Here is a 23,637-nt window from a genome sequence, read left to right as displayed (position 1 = left end):
CAAAAACAATCTGTTTCAGTTAAACCAGAAAGTTCAAAGTTTTCAAAAACTTCAAACAATCACGAAGTTAAATTTTCAAACAATCAAACTGGTAAAACTCAACAGACATGGAAACCTAAAATGACCACAAATTCAGGGGGACCATCACAATTTCCTAACCATCAAAAAGTGGAAGTAATTGTTGTCGATGAAAATGGAAGACCCAAGACCACAATGGCTTGGGTCCCCATCTCCAACTAATCATGTGAGTTCATGTGCAGGGTGTTCCAGGAGGAACTATCAGTAGTCATTGGATTGTTGATAGTGGGGCATCCAGGCACATGACAGGCGACATGAAGCTTCTCTACGATGTTAAATCTATTAGAGGAGGTTATGTTGCTTTTGCTGGAGATAAAGGCAGATATATTACTGGTGAAGGAATGATATCCAACGGGGTTGTAAGCTTTGATAAGATCAACTTTGTACAACAACTTGATCACAATCTTCTCAGCGTTTCACAAATCTGTGATAAGAAGTTTTCAGTACACTTTGATGCAAATGGATGTTATGTGCTGAAACCCAGCTTCAAGATTCCAAAAGAATGGATTCTCTTATCTGCTCCAAGGATAAATGATTTGTATGTCCTTGATATGAGTCAAGCTATTACAACGTCTGCACAAGCAACCTGTTTCGTTTCCAAAGCCACAGAAAAAGACTCAATCTCTTGGCACAGACGAATGGGACACATTCACTTACGCAAAATGAATCATTTGGTGTCAAATGAATTGGTGAATGGTGTTCCTCTTAAAAACTTCCATCTTCAAGACGTCTGTGTTTCGTGCCAGAAAGGAAAACAAACGAAGAAGCGACACCCGACTAAGAAGATCAACACGGTGGCCGTTCTGCTAGAACGTTTGCACATGGATTTGTTCGGTCCTGTCAAGCATAAAAGCATCCGGAATGATCAATATTGCCTCGTGATAACTGATGATTATTCAAGATTTTCTTGGGTGGCGTTCATGGCACACAAGAGTGAAACTTTCGGTATTATCAAAAACTTGATCATTCAGATTGAGAATTTGTATAAGTTGAAGGTTAGACGGATACGTGGCGACAATGGTACTGAATTTAAAAATCATGCCATGGCGGAGTTTTGCACTTCAAAAGGTATTCTTCACGAATTTAGTGCGGCTTACACTCCTCAACAGAATGGCGTCGCTGAACGTAAGAACCATACATTGATCGAGACTGCTAGGACTATGTTGGTAGAGTCGCAGTTGCCCATTCCATTCTGGAGTGAAGCTGTGGCCTCCGCATGTTACACGTTGAACCGAGTCCTTACAGTCAAAAGGCACAACAAGACCTGCTTTGAGCTTCTTCACAAACGAAAACCAGATTTGTCATATCTTGAACCGTTTGGAGCTCCGTGCACAATAATCGATCCTAATGGAAAGTTTGGGGCAAAAGCAATTGAAGGATACTTTCTTGGGTATGCCACCCCGAACTTAAGAGTCTGGAATCTAGAGACTAAAAGGGTCGAGGAATGGTCTGAGGTCAGAGTACAAAGGCACACATTGCCAGTCAGAAATCCAGGTCAGCCATGGATGTTTGAGTACGATGACTTTTTCAATTCGATCAATGTTGAAGCAATTGAAGAAAATGCTGCGAAAAGGATGTTTTTCGAGAGTGACAACGCAACAGATTCACCATTGGTTCGTCCAATTATTGTCAATCAAGAACCATCTTCAGTGAACAATAATGCTCTCGACAATGAGGATTTTCACGATGCTACCGAATTGAACGAATCTTCAGAGGATGAAGAATTTCTCAATGCAGATCAAGAAGCTCCAACAACAGTAGTTCATGGTACTTCAGAGGCTACACCTCCAGTGGATGCCCCTAGAACAGCTGAAGCTACTGCATCATCCTCTTCGTCAATTCCGGGTATTGAATTGGTTGTTGATCTCAATCTCAACAATCTAGGTACAAATATTCCAGTTCAAGATAATCCAGAAACAAGGATTCACAATACCCATCCTCAACAAAACATCATCGGAAATGTACAGAGTGGCATTCAAACAAGAAACATGTTGCAAAACAACAACAATGCAGGCTTGTATGCGGCGATTCGAGAATCTGGTCAACAAAATGATTGGTCCTTTGCGTGTTACGTTTCACAAGAAGAACCAAAATCTATTAAAGAAGCTTTTAAAGATAATTCTTGGGTTGAAGCAATGCAGGAAGAACTGCAACAATTCCAGAAGCTATGTGTCTGGAAACTAGTTGAGAAACCTGAGAACTACAAGAAGATTGGTACCCGTTGGGTGTATAAATGTAAAAGGGACGACCGTGGAGTAGTTATCCGAAACAAAGCAAAATTAGTCGTTCAAGGTTTTCGTCAGATTGAAGGGATCGACTACAACGAAGTTTATGCACCTGTTGCACGTCTGGAAGTAATTCGGATCTTTCTGGCTTATGCCTCATTCAAAGGATTCAAGGTTTACCAGATGGACGTCAAAAGTGCATTCTTACATGTTGTGGTGGAAGAAGAGGTGTACGTCGAACAGCCTCCAGGTTTTGAAGATCCTATCCATTCCGATCGGGTTTGGTTGCTCAACAAAGCTCTCTATGGTCTACATCAAGCACCACGAGCTTGGTATGCAACCTTATCTAATTATCTGCTGGAGAATGGATTTCGCAGAGGTCTTATCGACTGTACTCTTTTCATCAAAGAACAAGATGGAGATCTTCTACTGGTACTGGTATATGTGGATGATATTATATTTGGTTCTACTAATGATGTTTTGTGTAGGAATTTCGAGCGTATTATGCAGGATAAATTCGAGATGAGTGCTATGGGGGAAATGACTTTCTTTTTGGGCCTACAAGTGCAACAAACTGAGTCTGGGATATTCATCCATCAGACTAAATATGTTGGTGACACCTTGAGCCGGTTCCAGATGTCTGATGCAACGCCCATCGGTACCCCATTGCAGCAAAATCACGGAATTAATCCAGACTTGAAGGGTGAAGCTGTTAGCCCCTCATACTACCGCGCGATGATCGGATCTCTTATGTACCTCACAGCATCAAGACCAGATATAATGTACCCAACGTGCCTGCTTGCAAGATATCAAGTCAACCCGAAGGCCTCGCATCTTGCAGCTGTAAAAAGGATTTTTCGTTATTTGAAGGGTTGCCTTGACACCGGTCTATGGTACCCTAGGGATAATAACTTTGACTTGATCGCTTTCAGTGATTCCGATTTTGGCGGATGCAAAATCGACGGCAAATCCACAACGGCTGGATGTCAGTTTTTGGGAAATCGCCTAGTCACATGGCAGTGCAAGAAGCAAACGTGTGTCGCTACATCAACATGCGAAGCTGAATACATTGCTGCCTCAAGTTGTTGCTCCCAAGTCCTGTGGATCCAACAACAATTGCGCGACTATGGTTTTGAATTCCTAACTACTCCTATTTACGTTGATAATTCTGCTGCCTTACAGATCACTAGAAATCATGTGCAGCATTCAAAGACCAAACACATCGAAATCAAATATCACTTCATACGTGATTGCTTTGATAAAAGGCTAATCGATGTTGTTAAGGTCGACACCGATGACCAATGTGCCGACCTTTTTACCAAAGCATTTGACAAATCAAGATTCGACTTTTTATTATTGGTAAACGGCATTAAGGTCAAACAAGAGTAAAACCAACATCGGAAAATCATTTCTGTAAATACCTTTGTGTCTTAAATTTATCTTAGTTTGTTGATTTTAGGGGGAGTAAATCCAAATTTGAAAATCCAAAAACATCGAAAAATTTCAAAAACACAAAAACAATAGAAAAACAAAAATGAGTTTCCTGGCGAGCAAAAGAGAATATGATAGTACATCAGTGGTCTGTCCAAACCTCTTTAAACCTAAACTGAAAAACGATAAGCAGCTCTATATAAGATGTATCGGTAGGCTTACAATCATTTTAAAGTGTGCAGGGTGATGTAAACCTAAATCGACTGATGACCAGGTGGGAACCATTCATTGGCATATGGTCTTAGTACCGAAATTTCGTTTGAGAGATTGCCGAGGTTCTGAGATATTCGGTCTTTATGCTGCTTATCATCTGGGTATCATGGTTGTATCTTTTACCGAAAAATAACGGGGACACAAGTCTAGATCTTCCATGATATTATACATACGTGTACATATTGCATTCGACCTCAATAAGTGATCAACAATCACATGTCCAAACAAATAAGTGATAATATATCACATTTATCCGGGAGTCAAGTTCGTCTCTTTGCTGTACGAAAGTACTGACCTGTTCACGGACTTGCTCCTGTGCCCTTCATACATCTGAAAATCAAGTTCCTCATCAATAAGTGATTCTATCACATAGGGCTTGTTCTCAAATCTCAATAAGTGAGTTTCTCACATCATATACGGTCAAACAGATGATAATCGGTATACTCACCGGTAAGATGAACCCTCGTGCATACCTTAATACGGGAATGTGTCGTGATGTGGATGAACACCGGTCGGTAAGTATAAATCATACCTTAACGTATCCCCTCGCCATGATTACATCTGATAAGTTGAGCTTATGTGGACAACAATACCGATAATCGTTATAGGATGCTTATCTTAATGTTAACTAATTGAACAACAAGAGCGTTTTGGCGTGACCGTACACTGATATGATTCTCTTACCCTCGAAACTCACAAAAAGAATGTTTGTAAATATTTATTTAATGCTTTCAGTTTCTGCATCTTTGTATATATTTATTTACTGCTTTCTGTCTTTACATTTGAAATATTCAAAAATTCCAAAAAGATTTTAGGTGTGTTTTAATATAAACTTTATAAAAACCAAAAAGATTTTTCTTCTATCTTATTTTCGATTGTACGATGTTGGATCTCGAGTCTTCGTTGCCTGAAACCTGATTGAAAACCAAATTGACTAAATCTTCATAAACGGTCAAAATTTGCAAGTTTTGAAAGTTAAAAACTAAAATTGATAAATTTGTTAAACTTTCAAACTTTCGGACGGTAGTTGATTGAAAAATGGTCACATGTGTGTCGCTTGTTTATGTTAACTATATTCCAAGCGTTTGTTCTCATTACGCGTTTAGATTTCTTGCATGTGCAGATGCTAAAGGCAAGGAGAACATGTTAGATGATAAGCTTCGGAATGAAGACACTACGTGAAGGCACTCAAATGATAAAGATGATCGAGTTGCTGCTGACCAATCATCAACACCACAAAGATCTCAAGTATTGAAGACCAAAAGATTCACGAGCATAACTCAAGGGAGAGCTTATGTTAAGGGGGAGTTTGTTAACACACTTCCTACATGAAAAAGGGAGTTTGTTGATACACTTTCTACTTACGACACGTGAAGACTTTGAAGATCCTCCGACATAGAAGACATGGAAGACGAATCTCACGAGTAGCGTCCAAGGGGGAGTTTGTTGATACATATTTTGTGGACGCAACTCGGTTCGACGCGACTCGACGTGATACGGTTTAAGTCACGACATTCCTCCGTCGTGCACAACAACACTTGTTTAAGTGACTTGGGCATTGGGCCGAATCACAAGTCATCGAGCATGAAACCAAGTAGACGAAACAAACAACTTGGGCCTCAAATGTTTGGGCCAAAGCCCAAGTCGACGAAACATGTATAATGTCGACGAAACATGTCTGTTTCGTCGACCTTGATTGAGTTTCGTCGACTGCCCTTCCTTTTCGTCGAGTCAATGTGTTTCGTCGAGTCCTGCTTATGTTTCGCCGTACCTGATCCTATATAAACAAGACTCAAGACAGAAACAAAGTAGAGAGACACAAGTGTGAGAACCAGAGAGAACCGAGAGTTTAGTTGTATTTCTTATGATATATTTCTGTAACAAAACTCTATCGGTTTCAATATACGATTGTTAAACGGTATATGTGTCTTGTATCTCGTGTTTCCTGATCTCTATCTCGGTTTGCTATCTCGGTTGGATTCCGCACAACCGGGTTGGTTAGTACACAAGGATTAGGCGACTAGATCATCCCCTAGCCGGACCTACAAATTTTATATCATGTGTTTTGAGCAACATTAATGGAGTGTTCATTCATGACTTCAAATTCTATTTGTCATGCATCAACATTTGACAAACATATTTCATAGGTGTGGTACCCATTTTTTATCGGTGTAAGACTGTTAGTCCTAATTAAACCTTTTTTAATTTAATCCCTTTTGGAACAATCGTAAAGTTTGTTGGTAAAAGCGATAGTTTAAATCCCTTCAATGAAATTCAGTGATTCAACTATAGCTATGAAGAAAAATGTCTTGTGTATGTACAAATCTACCAACTATCCCCCACTGTCCATAAGACTCACGGACTTTAAAGAAATACATACATGAACCTGATTTGCTATACAAAAAATTTCCTAGATCGCTCAATCTAACGCCTTCATATGCCGTCAAATGACACCTGAGGCCAGCTACTGTATAGGTTGAAAAACTGGAAGCCAAACTTGAGAACTCCATAGTTCTAGACTAATCACTTAAGCAGTCATGACTGATTGTCTGGCGAAGGCATTCTACTGTTTTCTTGTAATTTGGAAAGCCCAAAAACCAAAAGTTGAAGTCATCCACCGTTACTAACTCCATATACTTGTTAGATCGCCTCTTCAAGTCCGTGCTCTCTCCTACTCCATCTATCTTTTTCAATGGAACAGATACCTAGAAAATCGAACAATTATGTCAGGATACTATATATTACACATGTGCACAATATGTTAGCAGAGGAGGTTGCCTAACTCCATAACACGTGTGCAAAATATGTTAGCAGAGGAGGTCGCCTACCTTATATTGGAACTTTAACAGTTTCCCTGCCGTAGAATATGTTTTGAGGGACCTATCACTGCAAAAACCAACCCTTTCAGTAGAGATGAAGAGTATGCCTGAGATCGCACCAGCTGTAGTGTATATATAGCATCGGGAAGCATGCAACAACCTCTCACCATCCCTGACACTGAAACTCTTTTCAAAGATTTTTCCTCCGCGGCCAAGTGGCAGGATCTTGGAACCATAAGTCAACTTGTGTTTAATTATTTCTATTAGCTTGGGTCCAAAGCCCGCTGCAAAGTAAATTAAACTCTGTTAGATCAAGGGACAGAGAAATATGATGGAAATTTTGATTGCTATTATCAGCACAAGACTATTAATTACCATATTTTTTGGAGACTGCAGAACTCTCTCTTTCTGCACCATTGATTTTTGAAGAAGTAAGAAGAGGGTAATGGGGCTGATGAGGTATAGACAAAAGTAGTCCCCTGGTTGATATGGTTGGAATGCACATGGCAACTTCTGGGAGTCTGTTATCCATATTGTGATGCCGGATTGTTGTAGTTTGATTCCTTTGCAAGTATGGAACTCTCTTAATGCTGAATTTGTTGAGTGATTTTTATTGGATCATGATATTTATAAGCTGATAAAGTTCATAACTTTTGATCGGATGAGTCATCTATGTGTCATAGTTAATGGTGGTTGAATGTTGGGTATAAAATAATGACTCATTTCGCCCATTTTGACCTGATTCGCTCAATTTAGAAGTGCTTTACCTTTACTGGGATCATCTTCCTTTTGGTGATATTGGTCATTCCGATAAGGTTTAGACATTTACCTTTTATTGTCATACTGACTAGTCCTTTCATAGATATCCATCAGTTAGTAATGTGCTAAAGTTGGAGAAAAGCATATTAGAATCAACTTGGAAACAAGTCACATGCAGATGCAGATGACATGAGCAAGAAAAGTAAACAGAAATGTAAGCAATGACATAGCATTTGTTTTGCTTTATTGATCAGATTGAGGTGTAAAGAAGGTAGCTTTATTTTTTGTTTATAATTCCTACTTCTTGCATATCAGAATTATTTGCAGCGGAAGTATACGAATACATTTGATTGATATAACACGAAAATGTAAGAACAAATGATGGACAATTTGTGTAAAGGAAATTGTCTTGGTAACCGGTAATAGTTGCCGGTAAAACCTATATATACAATACATAAGAACGGTTATGAAGGTAGTTAATTTTGGCGGGAGTAACCGTCATCTTAAATGACTTTACTTAACCAACATATCCGTTCATATATGCATACATATTTAATACGATTAAGTTTAATACAAATAATAATAATACTAATATAAATTATGTTTATAATACTAATACTCTCCCCTAAACATAATTTGGTTTAAGAGAGTTCTTGAGTACGCTGTAATTTGCTTCATTTACGGCTTTCTTTGCCCTTGAGAAATCGAATCTCTTCCTTTGTAGTTTCTTGAGTCCATGCCAATCACTACCACCATAGTAAACATAGTGATCTTCAGCTATATCCTGAATTGCTTCTGACTGCTCTTGTAACCTGCTAACTGTACCTGCTTGATTTGTAAATAATGCATAATGCTTGACTTCCTTTTCTACTGCTCCGGTTCTACTTGAACATTCGGCAGTCTTCGTTTGAACTCCATCTGTTATAACTTCTTTATCTCCATCACTCACGCTTTGTCTGGGATCTACTGTCTTCTCATCCTCCTTTCCGATTGCCCTTTCCTGTGTTATCTTGAACTTGTAGTAGTAGTAGACAAGTACGTCCAGATACATAACATAAATCAGACGCATGTATTCACCATCTTCATACTCGAAACCCATATCCTTTGCTATCATTGCCCACATACCATTTCCAGTAATTCGCCGGTGACCACCTTCCCTCTTCACCGCCATATACAGGTCTAACAATCCTACTTTCTGATTGTTTGAAGCATAAGCAGGCAGTGGCCTTGAATGAATTTCTAATTTTTCTTTAAGAAACCATTCTATCATACTCTCAAACGTAATTTCGAGATAGTGTTTGTACTTAAGAAAGTAATCAACGTCTTCAAGCATATCTAACAGGGCCTTACAATCTCTAAAATCATTGAACTTCATTGCTTGTAAGATTAGAATATTCCAATCCGGTTCATATGTAGATATGTTCAGTTTCTCAAAGTATTCGTTTAGAAATTCAGTTTTATACTTCTCGTGTTCATGACCCCTTTTTATCACATTCTGTTTCTCTAATTCTCCTATTTCCTCTTCTCTGGTCATTCCTGAATTACTATTCCTTCTGTTGTTTAAAGGAATGCTAAACGTGGGATAAATTTTACATTTCTCTCCCATGAATCTTACTGTATAACCCTGAGTTATTAACTGATCAAAACTCAAGACATTTCTGTCTATATCTGTTGTGTAGAATACACTTTGAATACGTATATTTTCAGACCCGGACACAACATCTACCACACCAATGCCTCTAATGAAGAAAAAGTGGTTTTCTCCAGTCATAGTTTCGACATGAGACCTATTTTTTATGCGTTTAAACATGTCTATGTTACTAGAGAAATGGTGTTTGAGAGACTTACTGACATACCATATATCGGACCAACATCCTCCCTCGGTCCCTTCCACAATAAATTCCAGTCGGCAGTCAATCTGATGACTATTCTCTTCCTCAGCGTTTTTCTGAGTTCCTGCATCAACCGCTTGTCATAGTAATTGATTCTCTTCATCCTTTTCTTTCTCTTGACATGAAGAGATTTGATGACCAGGCATGTTGCAGTAGTAACAGCGACGTTCCATTCTTCTTTGTTCTCGTCTTTCTTCTGAACAGTGTGCACATGGCATCATTGAAGAGGTTGGCCTGAGATTGTCATTGATTGATTGAATAACTGGCTCTGATACCACTTTCTTGCATATCAGAACTATTTGCAGCGGAAGTATACGAATACATTTGATTGATATAACACGAAAATGTAAGAACAAATGATGGACAATTTGTGTAAAGGAAATTGTCTTGGTAACCGGTAATAGTTGGCGGTAAAACCTATATATACAATACACAAGAACGGTTATGATGGTAGTTAATTTTGGCGGGAGTAACCGTCATCTTAAATGACTTTACTTAACCAACATACCCGTTCAATTGTATCCGTTCATATATGCATACATATTTAATACGATTAAGTTTAATACAAATAATAATAATACTAATATAAATTATGTTTATAATACTAATACTACTTAATTTATGGTTATGGAACTGAGATTTTTAGGATCGTTTCCACTCCGTATGTAGCACCCAGTGTACACCATGCTTATGCCATGTCATTAGTACAAATAGCACATGATGGTTTCCAGATATACCCTTTGTGTCCCATAAGAATAGAAAAGAAAAACAGCATACAATGTTTAAAACTCAATTCCAACAGTGGCGAAGCTTGAGATTTCCGACGGGGGGTCGAAGTATATACCAAAAAATTTCTATACGAAAGCTACATACAGAGCTGATCATAAGAGCTGTATGGTTATGTACAGTCATGTGTTAAACTTACATATCAGCAACACGCATCGTTCTTAATGTAAGGAAGTTGGATTCAAACAACACCTTCGAATTAAAGTGCTAAAGAAATAAAAAAACACAAAAGTTTAATATGGTTCACTCCATTAATGATCGGGCTCCCTTCACGACTTAACTAGTGATATTTTTTACTGATTTTAATTTCCTTACAGTTACATAAATTTCGTAATTACAACAACCAGAGTAGGTAAACACGGGCTAAAAAATACATATGTGCCAAGCCCGTAGTATTATATTTTTTAAAAGGAATTATTGAGAGATTTTTGTAAATATTGTGGTCTTTTAAATTGTATTTATTGATCAAAATGGATGGTTTTTTACTTTTTTTTTCTCATTTGTATTTCTAGTGACTCTTCAAGGAGTTTTAGCAAACTCGCATGAGTGGTATTGTTATTTGTATTTCTCGTTGATGTTTAAACTTTCATCCACATACAACACTGACATGAAAACATTATATGAGAAATGATTGTTTAATTAAGTTTAAACATGATATATAACAACCAAACAAAGAAACAATGAAAAATCACTCATTGTCAATGGCTAATGTCTATCAATAAATGTATATACAGCTACCATTAAAAAAAATAGCCATACAACATATCAGGGGCGGACCTGTAGTGTAAACGGGCGTAGCCCGGGCTACGGCTCAAGTTTTTACGAGTAGTGTAAAAAAAAATGTTTTCCCGATTTTTATACACAGGACACCCTTGAACAAGTACGAGGACACCCCTAAAAAATTTTGGGATACCCCTGAGTTGAAGGTCTAGTTCCGCCACTGCAACATATTGTTGTATAATCTAAATATACACGGAATTGATGACTAATGCTTTACATCAATTGGTAAGCAATCGTGACTGATTAATAGCCTGACGCAGAGATCTTAAAGTTTTCTTAGTGTAGGTCCCTTTTCGCGGAGGATTACGAACCTAAACCTTGTTATACAAACCTACTAGCGAGTGCGGAATCCAAGCTAGCAAGCAAACCGAGTTAGTAGCAAGTAGAGAAACAAACACACAAGTTCACCGATTAACACAACTTGTATTAATGCAATGAGGGTTCGGTTACAAGCTCAATGTTTACAGAAATGTTCTATAAACTCTCAAAGTGTGTGTGTGAGTTTTGGACAGAATCCTCTCAACCTATCTCTTGATATCTTTCTGTCTGTGTGTATGTCTACTGAAACTCAACACATGCATGGGTATATATACCCAAACACAGCAGGTCTGCTCGAAGGGTCCGAAAGATGGTCCGAAGGATCATCTTTCGGATACAATGCTTTCGAAGGATTAGCAAGGACCTCGAAGGATCATCCTTCGAGGACCATCAGTCGAAGCATGTCTTTCGAGGTGATCGAAGGATCTACATTATCCTTCGATCACTCATCCTTCGAGCCAGACAACTTTCAACAAGTTTACTTACTGTTGACTGAGTCAAACCAGGAGGACGGTTGACTTGGTCAACTTACATGACTTACAAGGACATCGTTACATACAGACCGAATACAGACAAAGTACAGACACAAGTGCACCAACAAACTCCCCCTTGGCTGTAGCTTTGTCTTTATCTTCTAAAGTTGTAGACTCGTCTTGAACCTTGACGGTCTTTGGTCTTCAAGTCTTCAAGACTTTGATGTCCTTTCAGGTCTTCAATGTCGGAGGATCTTCAAAGTCTTCACGTCTTGAAAGCAGAGAGTGTATCAACAAACTACCCGTATCATGTAGGAAGTGTGTTGACAAACTCCCCCTTAACATAAGCTCCCCCTTGAGTTATGCTCGTGAAATACTCTAACTTTATGAAGTGAGATCCTTGTGGTGTTGATGATGGCCAGCGGCAACTCGATCATCTTCATCTTTTGAGCGCCTTCTCGTCGTGTCTTCAATCCAAAGCTTGTCATCGACCATGTTCTCCTAGCCTTTAGAATCTGCACATGCAAGAAATCTAAACGCGTAATGAGAACAACTGCTTGGAATATAGTATAAACAAATGACACACGAATGACCATGTCACAAACAAACACCGTCCGACAGTTTGAAAGTTTAATAAATTTGCCAATTTTAGCCTTTTAACTTTCAAACATGCAAATTTTTGACCGTTTATGAAGATTTAGTCAGTTCGGTTTTTAGTCAGGTTTCAGGTAACGAAGACTTGAGCTCCAACATCGTACGATCGAAAATAAAGTAGAAATAAAATCTTTTTGGCTTTTATAAAGTTTATATTAAAACACTCCTAAAATCTTTTTGGAATTTTTGAGATTAAAAGACAACAAGTTAAAATCCTTTGAGTGTTATCAAACGACATCACCGCTAATGTCGTGCTGATATGCACCAAACGACGAAACTGTTTAAAAGAAATAATAAAAGTTAAGCAGTACATAAATATATACAGATATTCTTTTTGTGAGTTTCGAGGGTAAGAGAATCATATCAGTGTACGGTCATGCCAAAACACTCTTGTTGTTCAGTTAGTTAATATTAAGATAAGCATCCTATAACAATTATCGGTATTGTTGTCCACTTAAGCTCAACTTATCAGATGTAATCATGTTTAGAGGATACGTTAATGTATGATTTATACTTACCGACCGGTGTTCATCCACATCACGACACATTCCCGTATCAAGGTATGCACGAGGGTTCATCTTACCGGTGAGTATACCGATTATCATCTGTTTGACCGTATAAATTGTGAGATACTCACTTATTTTGAATTGAAAACAAGCCCTATGTGATATAATCACTTATTGATGAGGAACTTGATTTTCGTATGCATGAGGGCACAGGTGCAAGTCCGTGAACAGGTCAGTACTTCCGTACAGCAGAGAGACGAACTTGACACCCGGATAAATGTGATATTTTATCACTTATTTGAATTGGACATGTGATTGTTTATCACTTATTGAGGTCGAATGCAGTATGCAATATGTACACGTATGTATAGTATCATGGAAGATCTAGACTTGCGTCCCCGTTATTTTTCGGTAAAAGATACAACCATGATACCCAGATGATAAGCAGCATAAAGACCGAATATCTCAGAACCTCGGCAATCTATCAAACGAAATTTCGGTACTAAGACCATATGCCAATGAGTGGTTCCCACCTGGTCTTTAGTCGATTAAGATTTATATCACCCTGCACACTTTAAAATGATTGTGAGCCTACCGATACATCTTATATAGAGCTGCTTATCGTTTTTCATTTAAGGTTTAAAGAGGCTTGGATAGACCACTGATGTACTATCATTTTCTCTTTTGCTCGCCAGGAAACTCATTTTAGATTTTCTATTGTTTTTGTGTTTTTGAAATTTTTCGATGTTTTTGGATTTTCTGATTTTGGATTTACTCCCCCTAAAATCAATAAACTAAGATAAATTTAAAAACACACAAAGATATTTACAAAAATGATTTTCCGATGTTGGTTTTACTCTTGCTTGACCTTAATGCCGTTTACCAATAATAAAAAGTCAAATCTTGATTTGTCAAAAGCTTTGGTAAATAAGTCGGCACGTTGGTCATCGGTGTGGACCTTAACAACATCGATTAGCCTTTTCTCAAAGCAATCACGTATGAAGTGATATTTGATTTCGATGTGTTTGGTCTTTGAATGCTGCACAGGATTTCTAGTGATATCTAAAGCAGCAGAATTATCAACGTAAATAGGAGTAGTTAGGAATTCAAAACCGTAGTCCCGCATTTGTTGTTGGATCCAAAGAACTTGGGAGCAACAACTTGAGGCAGCAATGTATTCAGCTTCGCATGTTGATGTAGCTACACACGTCTGCTTCTTGCACTGCCATGTAACTAGGCGATTTCCTAAAAAACTGACATCCAGCCGTTGTGGACTTGCCGTCGATTTTGCATCCGCCAAAATCAGAATCACTGAAAGCTACCAATTCAAAGTTATTATCCCTAGGATACCACAGACCGGTGTCAGGGTACGCCTTCAAATAACGAAAAATCCTTTTAACAGCAGCAAGATGTGAGGCCTTCGGGTTAACTTGATATCTAGCAAGCAGGCACGTTGGGTACATTATGTCTGGCCTTGATGCTGTGAGGTACATGAGAGATCCGATCATGGCGCGATAGATAGAAGGGCTAACAGCTTCTCCCTTCAAGTCTGGAGTAATTCCGTGATTAGTTGGCAATGGGGTACCAATGGGCGTTGCATCAGACATCTGGAACCGGCTCAAGATGTCACCAACATATTTAGTCTGATGGATGAATATCCCAGACTCTGTTTGTTGAACTTGTAGGCCCAAGAAGAAGGTCATTTCCCCCATAGCACTCATCTCGAATTTATCCTGCATAATGCGCTCGAATTCCCTACACAAGACATCATTAGTAGAACCAAAAATAATGTCATCAACGTATACCTGTACCAGAAGAAGATCTCCATCTTGTTCCTTGATGAAAAGAGTACAGTCGATAAGACCTCTGCGAAAACCGTTCTCCAGTAGATAGTGAGATAAGGTTGCATACCAAGCTCGCGGTGCTTGATGTAGACCATAGAGAGCTTTGTTGAGCAACCAAACCCGATCGGGATGGATAGGATCTTCAAAACCTGGAGGCTGTTCGACGTACACCTCTTCTTCAACCACACCATGTAAAAATGCACTTTTCACGTCCATCTGATAGACCTTGAATCCTTTGAAGGACGCATATGCTAGAAAGATTCGAATTGCTTCGAGACGTGCCACTGGTGCATAGACTTCGTTGTAGTCGATCCCTTCAATCTGACGAAAACCTTGAACGACTAAACGAGCTTTGTTTCGGATAACAACTCCGCGGTCATCCTTTTTGCATTTGAAAACCCAACGGGTACCAATCTTCTTGTATCCAGCAGGTTTCTCTACGAGCTTCCAGACACCCAGCTTCTGGAATTGTTGCAGTTCTTCCTGCATTGCTTCAACCCAAGCGCTATCTTTCAAGGCTTCTTTCCATGTTCTTGGTTCTTCTTGTGAGACATAACACGCGAAGGACCAATCGTTTTGTTGCCCGGATTCTCGAATAGCTGCATACAAGCCTGCATTGTTGTTGTTTCGCAACATGTTTCTTGTTTGTACGCCACTTTGCACATTTCCAATGATGTTTTGTTGAGGATGGGTATTATGAATCCTTGTTTCTGGATTATCTGGAACTGGAACATTTATACCCAGATTGTTGAGGTTAAGATCAACAACCAATTCAAGACCCGGAATTGACGAAGAAGATGATGCAGTAGTCTCAGCTGTTCTATGTGTATCCACTGGAGGAGTACCCTCTGAAGTACCATGAACTGCTGTTGTAGGAGCTTCTTGATCTGCATCTAGAAATTCATCATCCTCTGAAGATTCGTTCAATTCGTTTGCATCATGAAAATCCTCATTATTGAGAGTATTGTTGTTCACCGAAGAAGATGGTTCTTGATTCACAAGAATTGGACGAACCACCGGTGAAACTGTTGCATTGTCACTCTCGAAAAACATCCTAGCCGCAGCATTTTCTTCAACGGCTTCAACATTGATCGAATTGAAGAAGTCATCGTACTCAAACATCCAAGGTTGACCCGGATTTTTGACTGGCAAGGTGTGCCTTTGTACTCTGACCTCAGACCATTCCTCGACCCTTTTGGTCTCTAGATTCCAGACTCGTAAGTTAGGGGTGGCATACCCAAGAAAGTATCCATCAATTGCTCTTGCCCCAAACTTTCCATTAGGATCGATGATTGTGCATGGAGCTCCAAACGGTTCTAGATAAGACAAATCTGGTTTCCGTTTTTGAAGAAGCTCAAAGCAGGTCTTGTTGTGTCTTTTGACTGTAAGAACTCTGTTCAATGTGTAACATGCAGAGGCCACAGCTTCAGTCCAGAATGGAATGGGTAACTGTGACTCTACCAACATTGTCCTAGCAGTCTCGATCAATGTGCGGTTCTTACGTTCAGCGACACCATTCTGTTGAGGAGTATAAGCTGCACTAAACTCATGAAGAATACCCTTTGAAGTGCAGAACTCCGTCATGGAATGATTTTTAAATTCAGTACCATTGTCGCTACGTATCCGCCTAACCTTCAACTTATACAAATTCTCAATCTGAATGATCAAGTTTTTGATGATGCCAAAGGTTTCACTCTTGTGTGCCATGAACGCAACCCAAGAAAATCTTGAATAATCATCAGTAACCACGAGGCAGTATTGATCACCCCGAATACTCTTGTGCTTGACAGGACCGAACAAATCCATGTGCAAACGTTCAAGAGGAACTGCCACTGTGTTGATCTTCTTTGTAGGGTGCTTCTTCTTTGTTTGCTTTCCTTTCTGGCACGAAACACAGACGTCTTGAAGATGGAAATTTTTGAGGGGAACACCATTCACCAATTCATTTGAAACCAAATGATTCATTTTGCGTAAGTGAATGTGACCCATTCGTCTGTGCCAAGAGATAGTGTCTTTTTCTGTGGCTTTTGAAACGAAACAAGTTGCTTGTGCAGACGTAGTAATAGCTTGGCTCATGTCAAGAACGTACAAATCATTTATTCTTGGAGCCGACAAGAGAATCCATTCTTTTGGAATTTTGAAGCCGGGTTTCAGCACATAACATCCATTAGCATCAAAGTGTACTGAAAATTTCTTGTCACAGATTTGAGAAACACTAAGAAGATTGTGATCAAGTTGTTGCACAAAATTGATCTTGTCAAAGCTGACAATCCCGTTAGATATCATTCCTTCACCCGTTATATATCCACCTTTATCTCCAGCAAAAGCAACATAACCTCCTCTAATAGATTTAACGTCGTAGAGAAGCTTCATGTCGCCCGTCATGTGCCTGGATGCCCCACTATCAACAATCCAATGACTACTGATAGTTCCTCCTGAAGCACCCTGCACATGAACTCAATCAATTAGTTGGAGATGGGGACCCAAGCCATTGTGGTCTTGGGTCTTCCATTTTCATCAATGACAATAACTTCTTGTCTTTGATGGTTGGTGAATTGTGATGGTCCCCCTGATTCAGTAACCGATTTAGGTTTCCAAGTCTGTTTGGTTTCACCAGTGTTCTTCTTTAAAATTTTAACTTCTTGATGATTTGAAGTTTTAGAATTGTCTGGTTTTACAACAACAGATTGTTTTTGAACCGCATCGGTTTTAATCGCTTTTTCTATCTTTTTGACCTGTTGGCGTTTCTGTTTCTTTTCCCTTTCTTTTACAAGGCGGGGATCTTGTTTTGTGGAAACAGTTGGCTTACGGTCAGTTTTGCCACGGGGATCATCAACCTTTCCTTTTTGTTTATGAAGATATGGACAATTACGAATAATATGTCCAATGGTTCCACACTCAAAACATGATCTTCGTTCTACAAACCCCGAAGTATCATGTGATCGCTTAGCCGATGATGTTGAACTTTGTGAACCCGAGGTACTAGGTTTTGAACTGCTTGGTTCATTTCTTTTCTCGACAATAGCTTTCTTGACAAAATCTAAGTTAGATTGATTTTCAAACTTTTCAATTTTGTCTGTTCCCGTCGATTTCACAAAGTTAACATTTTTCTTCTTCTTTTGATTCGGCTTCTTGTTAGCTTGAGCCGGTGTTTTACCTTTGGGTTTGGTGTGATTTTGCTGTGTTGGCACTGTTGGTAATTTCTTGTTACCAAATTGCTTTCGAATTTCAGCTTTTGGAATAGGAGGACACTGTGTAACTGTAACTTTAGGTCCTGCCTTTCCCAAGAACTTACTCGTCGAATTCTCAAAGACTTTGCAGATTAAGGATTGATTAACATTCTTAATGGGAAAATCTTTGTCTGAGTAAATTTTATCATCACCAACTAGAGTGTACAGCAAATTCACACTCTCCGGCTCTCCTGCAGATGAGGACTCAGTTGCAACAGTCTTAGCGGGTTGAACAGGGGGGTCACATAGAATGTGATTCTCAAGAGGTATGTCCTCATTTTTGACTACCGCATCAGACTTTGCTGGGACAGTATCATCAGATTCATCATCAGACGAATCAGCATCCTCAATCACAACTGGAGGATCTTGATTCTGTTCAGCACTCACAAATGTATCTGCTGACACATCTGAATCTGAGGATACTTCCTTTTGGTATCCGAGTCCTGCAGCAAACTCCTTAACATCCAGAGGCACAGAAGGTTCAAAGAATACCCTGTCCTCTTCATCAGGCATGGCATCATAATTATGTCTCACTGGTGGTGGACACTTCTTGTACCCTATGCATGTGACATCTCTCTTTTCCTTCTGAACGTCAATGATGTGATCTAACACATAGCTAGAACTCAAATAACTGTCTAGCTTGAGCTGGATCGCATCACTTTCGGTTTTCACACAAGCCATCTCTTTTTGCATATTCTCAAGGCGAGATATATACAGATTAATATCAGTTTGTTTTCTTGAAACCATTTTAGTCAGTTCAGTTTTATCCTTCTTTAATGTTTCAATTACTGACTTAAATTATTTTTCATGGTTTTCATAAAACATGTTGGCTTCTGTGCATTTAGAGAGGTCCACAGTCAACTTCTGATTGTGGAGAAAGGTCACATCATATTTTTCTTGCAAAGCGTCATGCTTACTTCGCAAGTCACTCAAATTCTCATTCACAGTAGTATGTTTGTCTTGCAAGTCAAACAAACTAGCTTGTAAAGCATCATGTTTGCCTTGCAACTCAGACATACTTTTCTCAAGATCAGCACATCTAGCATGCAACCTAGCACATTCATCACAATTAACAGCAGTGGGTTCATCGACACATACCTGACTTGATGAACCGTCGACATTAGCCATAAAGGCTGAATGGAGAGAAGACGAAGTATAAGCAGCTTGATCCACCAAAATAGATCTTCTTTGAGTTTCTGCTGCAGTTTCCTCCAAAAGTTCATCAATATCTGCATCGATTGCTGCATTCGATGTCTCACCCACATAATCATCACCAGAATTGGATGATTCTTCATCAGCACTCCTGCTATAACCAGAAGAGTCTTCATCTTCAGACGATTCACCACCACTGGCAGAAGATTCTCTACCACTGGTGTGAACTAACTCTTTCACAATTTGAGCAAAACATGCTGTTTCATCAGGAGCATCACCACCCAACTGGATTGACCAGTCACAACCTTCATCCACCTGAACTGCAAGTGCTCGGTTGGTTTGGTTGTTGACAGGCACCAATGTACGATCATTGTTTCTGTTCTGCTGGTTGCCTTGGTTTCTGAAGGGGTTTTGATTCCCGTGCTGGGCTGGCTTTGTGCATTCCCTTTTAAAGTGGCCCCGTTCACCACAGTTGAAGCACTTAACAGCCTGCTTATCGAACCCATACTTGGTGTCTCGCTTACTTTCCAAGCTGGTTCTGCCAGTACTTTCCATCCAATCCTTTGCTCTTCTCACAGCACTCGCAAAGGCCCACTTGATGTCCATCAAGTCCATCTCTTCCTTATCAATCTGCCTGTAATCTTCTTGTGTCAGATTAATGTTTCCAATCTGACCTTCTATCAACCCACAGTACGCGCTCACTACAGTGTTAAGCAGCTCCATATGTTCCTTAGCGACTTCTACACTGATTTTAGAGAAGCTTGACGTGTCGAGCTGTACTGTATTTGACTTTGATTGTTGACCTGCAGCAGATGATGTTCCTCCATAACACGCATATTGAGGTTGTTGAGCAGGAGGAGGAGGAGGTGGTTGTATTGGATTTCCATACAGATCTGTGGTTGGAGGCGGCTTTACAGGAACTTGCACTGGATTGCCATACATATCCGTGCTTGTGACAAACGCCGTTTGAAGTGGAGCATGTGAACCGGCTTTTGCAGATGAAGTAGTGGAGGTGCCATAATACATCTCTGGATTCTGTGGCACTGCAACTCTCTTTGCCTTCAACGTTTCTTCCTGATCCTTGTTCTCCAGAAGCTGCACGAAATCGTTGATATTTGTAGTTCTCAACGTTCCGTTGTACTTCAAGATTTCTAGGAAGTTATTCCATTGAGGAGGCAATGCATCGGCAAACTTCTTTACCACCTCTGTTGGAGTCGTTGTGACTTCAAAGTTGGTCAGCTCAGTAAGCAGGTGATAGAAACGGCTTGTCATATCTCCCAAGGACTCCTTATCCATACATGTGAAGCCATCGAATTCTTTCTTCAGTAGATCTCGTCGTAGTTGACGTGTGGCTTCATTACCTACTCCTCTTGTCTTCAATGCATCCCACAACTTCTTCGTAGTCTTGAAACTGACGAACTGATGATAAATATCCTTGCTCAGTGCTTGAGTGAGAATAGCGTACGCTTTCTTTTCTAAGTCATACGTCTTCTTTTGATCATCAGGAAGATCGGCAAATGTAGCTGTAGAAGAAGCAGCAACCTCGATAGTTTGATCGAATTCCGTAGTGAACCGCAACCATAACTCTGTATTTTGACCAAGAATGTATGTATGGAAACGATCAACCCATCCCGGATATTCATTAAGATGCATCAACTTTGGAGGCCTGTTTAAACTTCCGGTTTCACTTTCGCTTAGAAGAAGACTTTGAATACTCGGAGTTTGATTTGAAACAAACGCCCATTGACCAGCTGGAGTGGCATTTGTTTGTGAGGATGTAGATACTGGCGATTCGGCCCATGACGGAGATTGACTGGTATTCATGTATTTTCCACTGTCTGGAGCCGGACTTCCCCACCAACTCGGATTCATGATAGATAAGCAAAATAAATGCTAAGTAAGAATGATCCGAAAGATACACAGCCGAAGGATCCTGGTCGAAGGATCTCAAAAGAAAACAGAAACTTGTTAGCAATAAACAGACCACACTCGAAAGATCAACTATTGTTCGAAGGATCAACAGTACTCGAAAGATTACTGTTGAGTCTCGAACAATGATTTCGAAAGATTCAAGAGCTCGAAGGATTCTCCTTTGAAAGATCCTTATCTTTCGAGCTAAATCCTTATCTTTCGAACAACAGATCTCGAAAGATTCACCAATACGATAGATCCTTATCTTTCGGACACTAGTCTTTCGATTAGATTCCTTTCTCGAAGGATATAATTCAAACTTTGAAAGATGAATCGAAAGATGAATCGAAGGATAGTAATCTTTCGACCCTTTCTTGATCGAAAGATGATCTTTCGATATCGAAAGATATCCTTCGAGACTTCTGACACAAACTGATCTGATGTGAAAGGTTGGTGAAAAAGGTGACAGGTTGGTAGGTCAACTTTCGGCAAGATGGTATGTGCAGGCTGTCCTTTCACCACCAACTTTGAAAGTTTGCCAAAAATGACAACCTTATCTTCAACACCAGTCACCGGAATTTTGAACCGGAATATAGCCGGAAAATTCAAAATCACTTAAAACAATTTTTCAAGTTACCCAACCCCACTTTAAACACTCCCGGTTAGTTTAGACACGTTTTTACTCAAAGAAAATGTAAGAAACTTAGTAAAAACAGGTGCAAAACCAAGTGTTTCAACACACCAAAACTTGTAAAAACCCGGTTTTAAACAAGGTTAAGAGCCTTAGCTCTGATACCACTTGTAGGTCCCTTTTCGCGGAGGATTACGAACCTAAACCTTGTTATACAAACCTACTAGCGAGTGCGGAATCCAAGCTAGCAAGCAAACCGAGTTAGTAGCAAGTAGAGAAACAAACACACAAGTTCACCGATTAACACAACTTGTATTAATGCAATGAGGGTTCGGTTACAAGCTCAATGTTTACAGAAATGTTCTATAAACTCTCAAAGTGTGTGTGTGAGTTTTGGACAGAATCCTCTCAACCTATCTCTTGATATCTTTCTGTCTGTGTGTCTGTCTACTGAAACTCAACACATGCATGGGTATATATACCCAAACACAGCAGGTCTGCTCGAAGGGTCCGAAAGATGGTCCGAAGGATCATCTTTCGGATACAATGCTTTCGAAGGATTAGCAAGGACCTCGAAGGATCATCCTTCGAGGACCATCAGTCGAAGCATGTCTTTCGAGGTGATCAAAGGATCTACATTATCCTTCGATCACTCATCCTTCGAGCCAGACAACTTTCAACAAGTTTACTTACTGTTGACTGAGTCAAACCAGGAGGACGGTTGACTTGGTCAACTTACATGACTTACAAGGACATCGTTACATACAGACCGAATACAGACAAAGTACAGACACAAGTGCACCAACACTTAGAATTTGGAAAGCCCAAAAACCAGAAGCTGAAATTATCCACAGTCACCAACTCCACATACTTATTCGATGACATCTTTATGTTCATGATCTCTTCTACTCCTTTAATCTTTCCTAACGGAATTGACACCTACACAAAAATTTATGTCAAGACAATGTAAAAGTATAAGCAAATATACATGATATGTAAATACATTAAAGCCGGCTTACCTTATATTGGAACTTCAACACTTCCCCTGCTGCAGAATATGTTTTGAGGGACCTATCACTGCAAAATCCCACCCTTTCATTAGAAATGAACAGTATGCCAGTGATCGCGCCAGCTGTAGTGTATATGGAACACCTTGAAGTATGCAACAAGTTCTCACAATCTGTTGTACTGAAACTTTTACGAAAGATTCTTCCTTCACGGCCAAGTGGTAGGATTTTTGCACCGTAACTCAGCTTGTGTTTCACAATTTCTATTAGTTTTGGTCCTAAGCTACGGTTGCCGTGATTTTTGGTGGACACCGCAAGACTATCTTTTCTTTCTATGGCGTTGAGTTTGGAAGAATTCGGAAGAGTGCAAATGGGTTGATAAGCTTTAGTCAAAATGAGTCCCCTTGATACAATCGGGGCACTCATGACCGTGCTTGAGAATCTGCTATCCATATTTTGGCTTCCAATCGTTGTGATCTAGCTGTGCTTACTGCTGAAGTTGTTGGAGATTGCCTTCTGGATCATGGTATTTATAAGCTGATAAAGATGTCATAAACCAACAACTAGTAGTTGGATGAGTCATCTGTGAGTCATGCTTGTTGGTGGTTAGCATGTGAGGGCAAGAAAAGCTTGACTGAATAAATTTGCCCCTTTGAATAATTTAGAATGTTGGAAGTTTAGATTTTCTGAGCTACTTTGCCTTTATTGGTATCCTTCCTTTTGATATAGATTTATGCATTTACTTTTTATTGCCATGCTGACTATTCCTTACATAGATATCCACTAGTCCTTGGAAAGCATATTAGTTAGATTCAACATGGCAACAGGTCACATCACATGCAAATGACATAACCAACTTTCCAATCTA

The 23,637-nt window shown here is 39.5% G+C and overlaps 2 protein-coding genes across 2 annotated transcripts; both read right to left on the bottom strand.

Annotated features, from left to right (window-relative positions):
- Window positions 1–6,270: 6,270 nt before the first annotated feature.
- LOC110923593 (GEM-like protein 6) lies at window positions 6,271–7,434 on the bottom strand. The gene is made up of 3 exons (XM_022167664.2): window positions 7,202–7,434; window positions 6,836–7,110; window positions 6,271–6,712 (listed from the first exon to the last, which is right to left on the bottom strand). Exons 1-3 carry the CDS (start codon window positions 7,356–7,358, stop codon window positions 6,527–6,529), a joined length of 618 nt encoding a protein of 205 aa, XP_022023356.1. The 5' UTR covers window positions 7,359–7,434; the 3' UTR covers window positions 6,271–6,526.
- A 3,505-nt stretch (window positions 7,435–10,939) lies between these two features.
- On the bottom strand, window positions 10,940–23,341 carry LOC110924947 (GEM-like protein 7). Its single transcript, XM_022168919.2, has 3 exons — window positions 22,782–23,341; window positions 22,571–22,701; window positions 10,940–11,319 (listed from the first exon to the last, which is right to left on the bottom strand). The coding sequence occupies exons 1-3, from the start codon at window positions 23,220–23,222 to the stop codon at window positions 11,262–11,264; spliced, it is 630 nt and encodes a 209-aa protein (XP_022024611.1). The 5' UTR covers window positions 23,223–23,341; the 3' UTR covers window positions 10,940–11,261.
- Window positions 23,342–23,637: the final 296 nt, after the last annotated feature.

The sequence above is a fragment of the Helianthus annuus genome, chromosome 17 (assembly GCF_002127325.2).
Source record: "Helianthus annuus cultivar XRQ/B chromosome 17, HanXRQr2.0-SUNRISE, whole genome shotgun sequence".
Taxonomy (NCBI): Eukaryota; Viridiplantae; Streptophyta; class Magnoliopsida; order Asterales; family Asteraceae; genus Helianthus; species Helianthus annuus.
Note: the sequence above shows the minus strand (reverse complement) of the source record. Positions and strands in the feature narration are given on the sequence as shown.

Excerpts from the sequence above, each read along its gene's own strand:
- LOC110924947 (XM_022168919.2), bottom strand. The coding sequence starts at position 23,222 with ATGGATAGCAGATTCTCAAGCACGGTCATGAGTGCCCCGATTGTATCA. Across the intron at positions 22,702-22,781 it reads TGTTGAAGTTCCAATATAAG|GTGTCAATTCCGTTAGGAAA; the intron begins GTAAGCCGGCTT and ends ATTTTTGTGTAG. Across the intron at positions 11,320-22,570 it reads TTGGGCTTTCCAAATTCTAA|GAAAACTTTAAGATCTCTGC; the intron begins GTGTTGGTGCAC and ends GACCTACACTAA.
- LOC110923593 (XM_022167664.2), bottom strand. The coding sequence starts at position 7,358 with ATGGATAACAGACTCCCAGAAGTTGCCATGTGCATTCCAACCATATCA. Across the intron at positions 7,111-7,201 it reads TGCAGTCTCCAAAAAATATG|CGGGCTTTGGACCCAAGCTA; the intron begins GTAATTAATAGT and ends TTTACTTTGCAG. Across the intron at positions 6,713-6,835 it reads TGTTAAAGTTCCAATATAAG|GTATCTGTTCCATTGAAAAA; the intron begins GTAGGCGACCTC and ends TCGATTTTCTAG.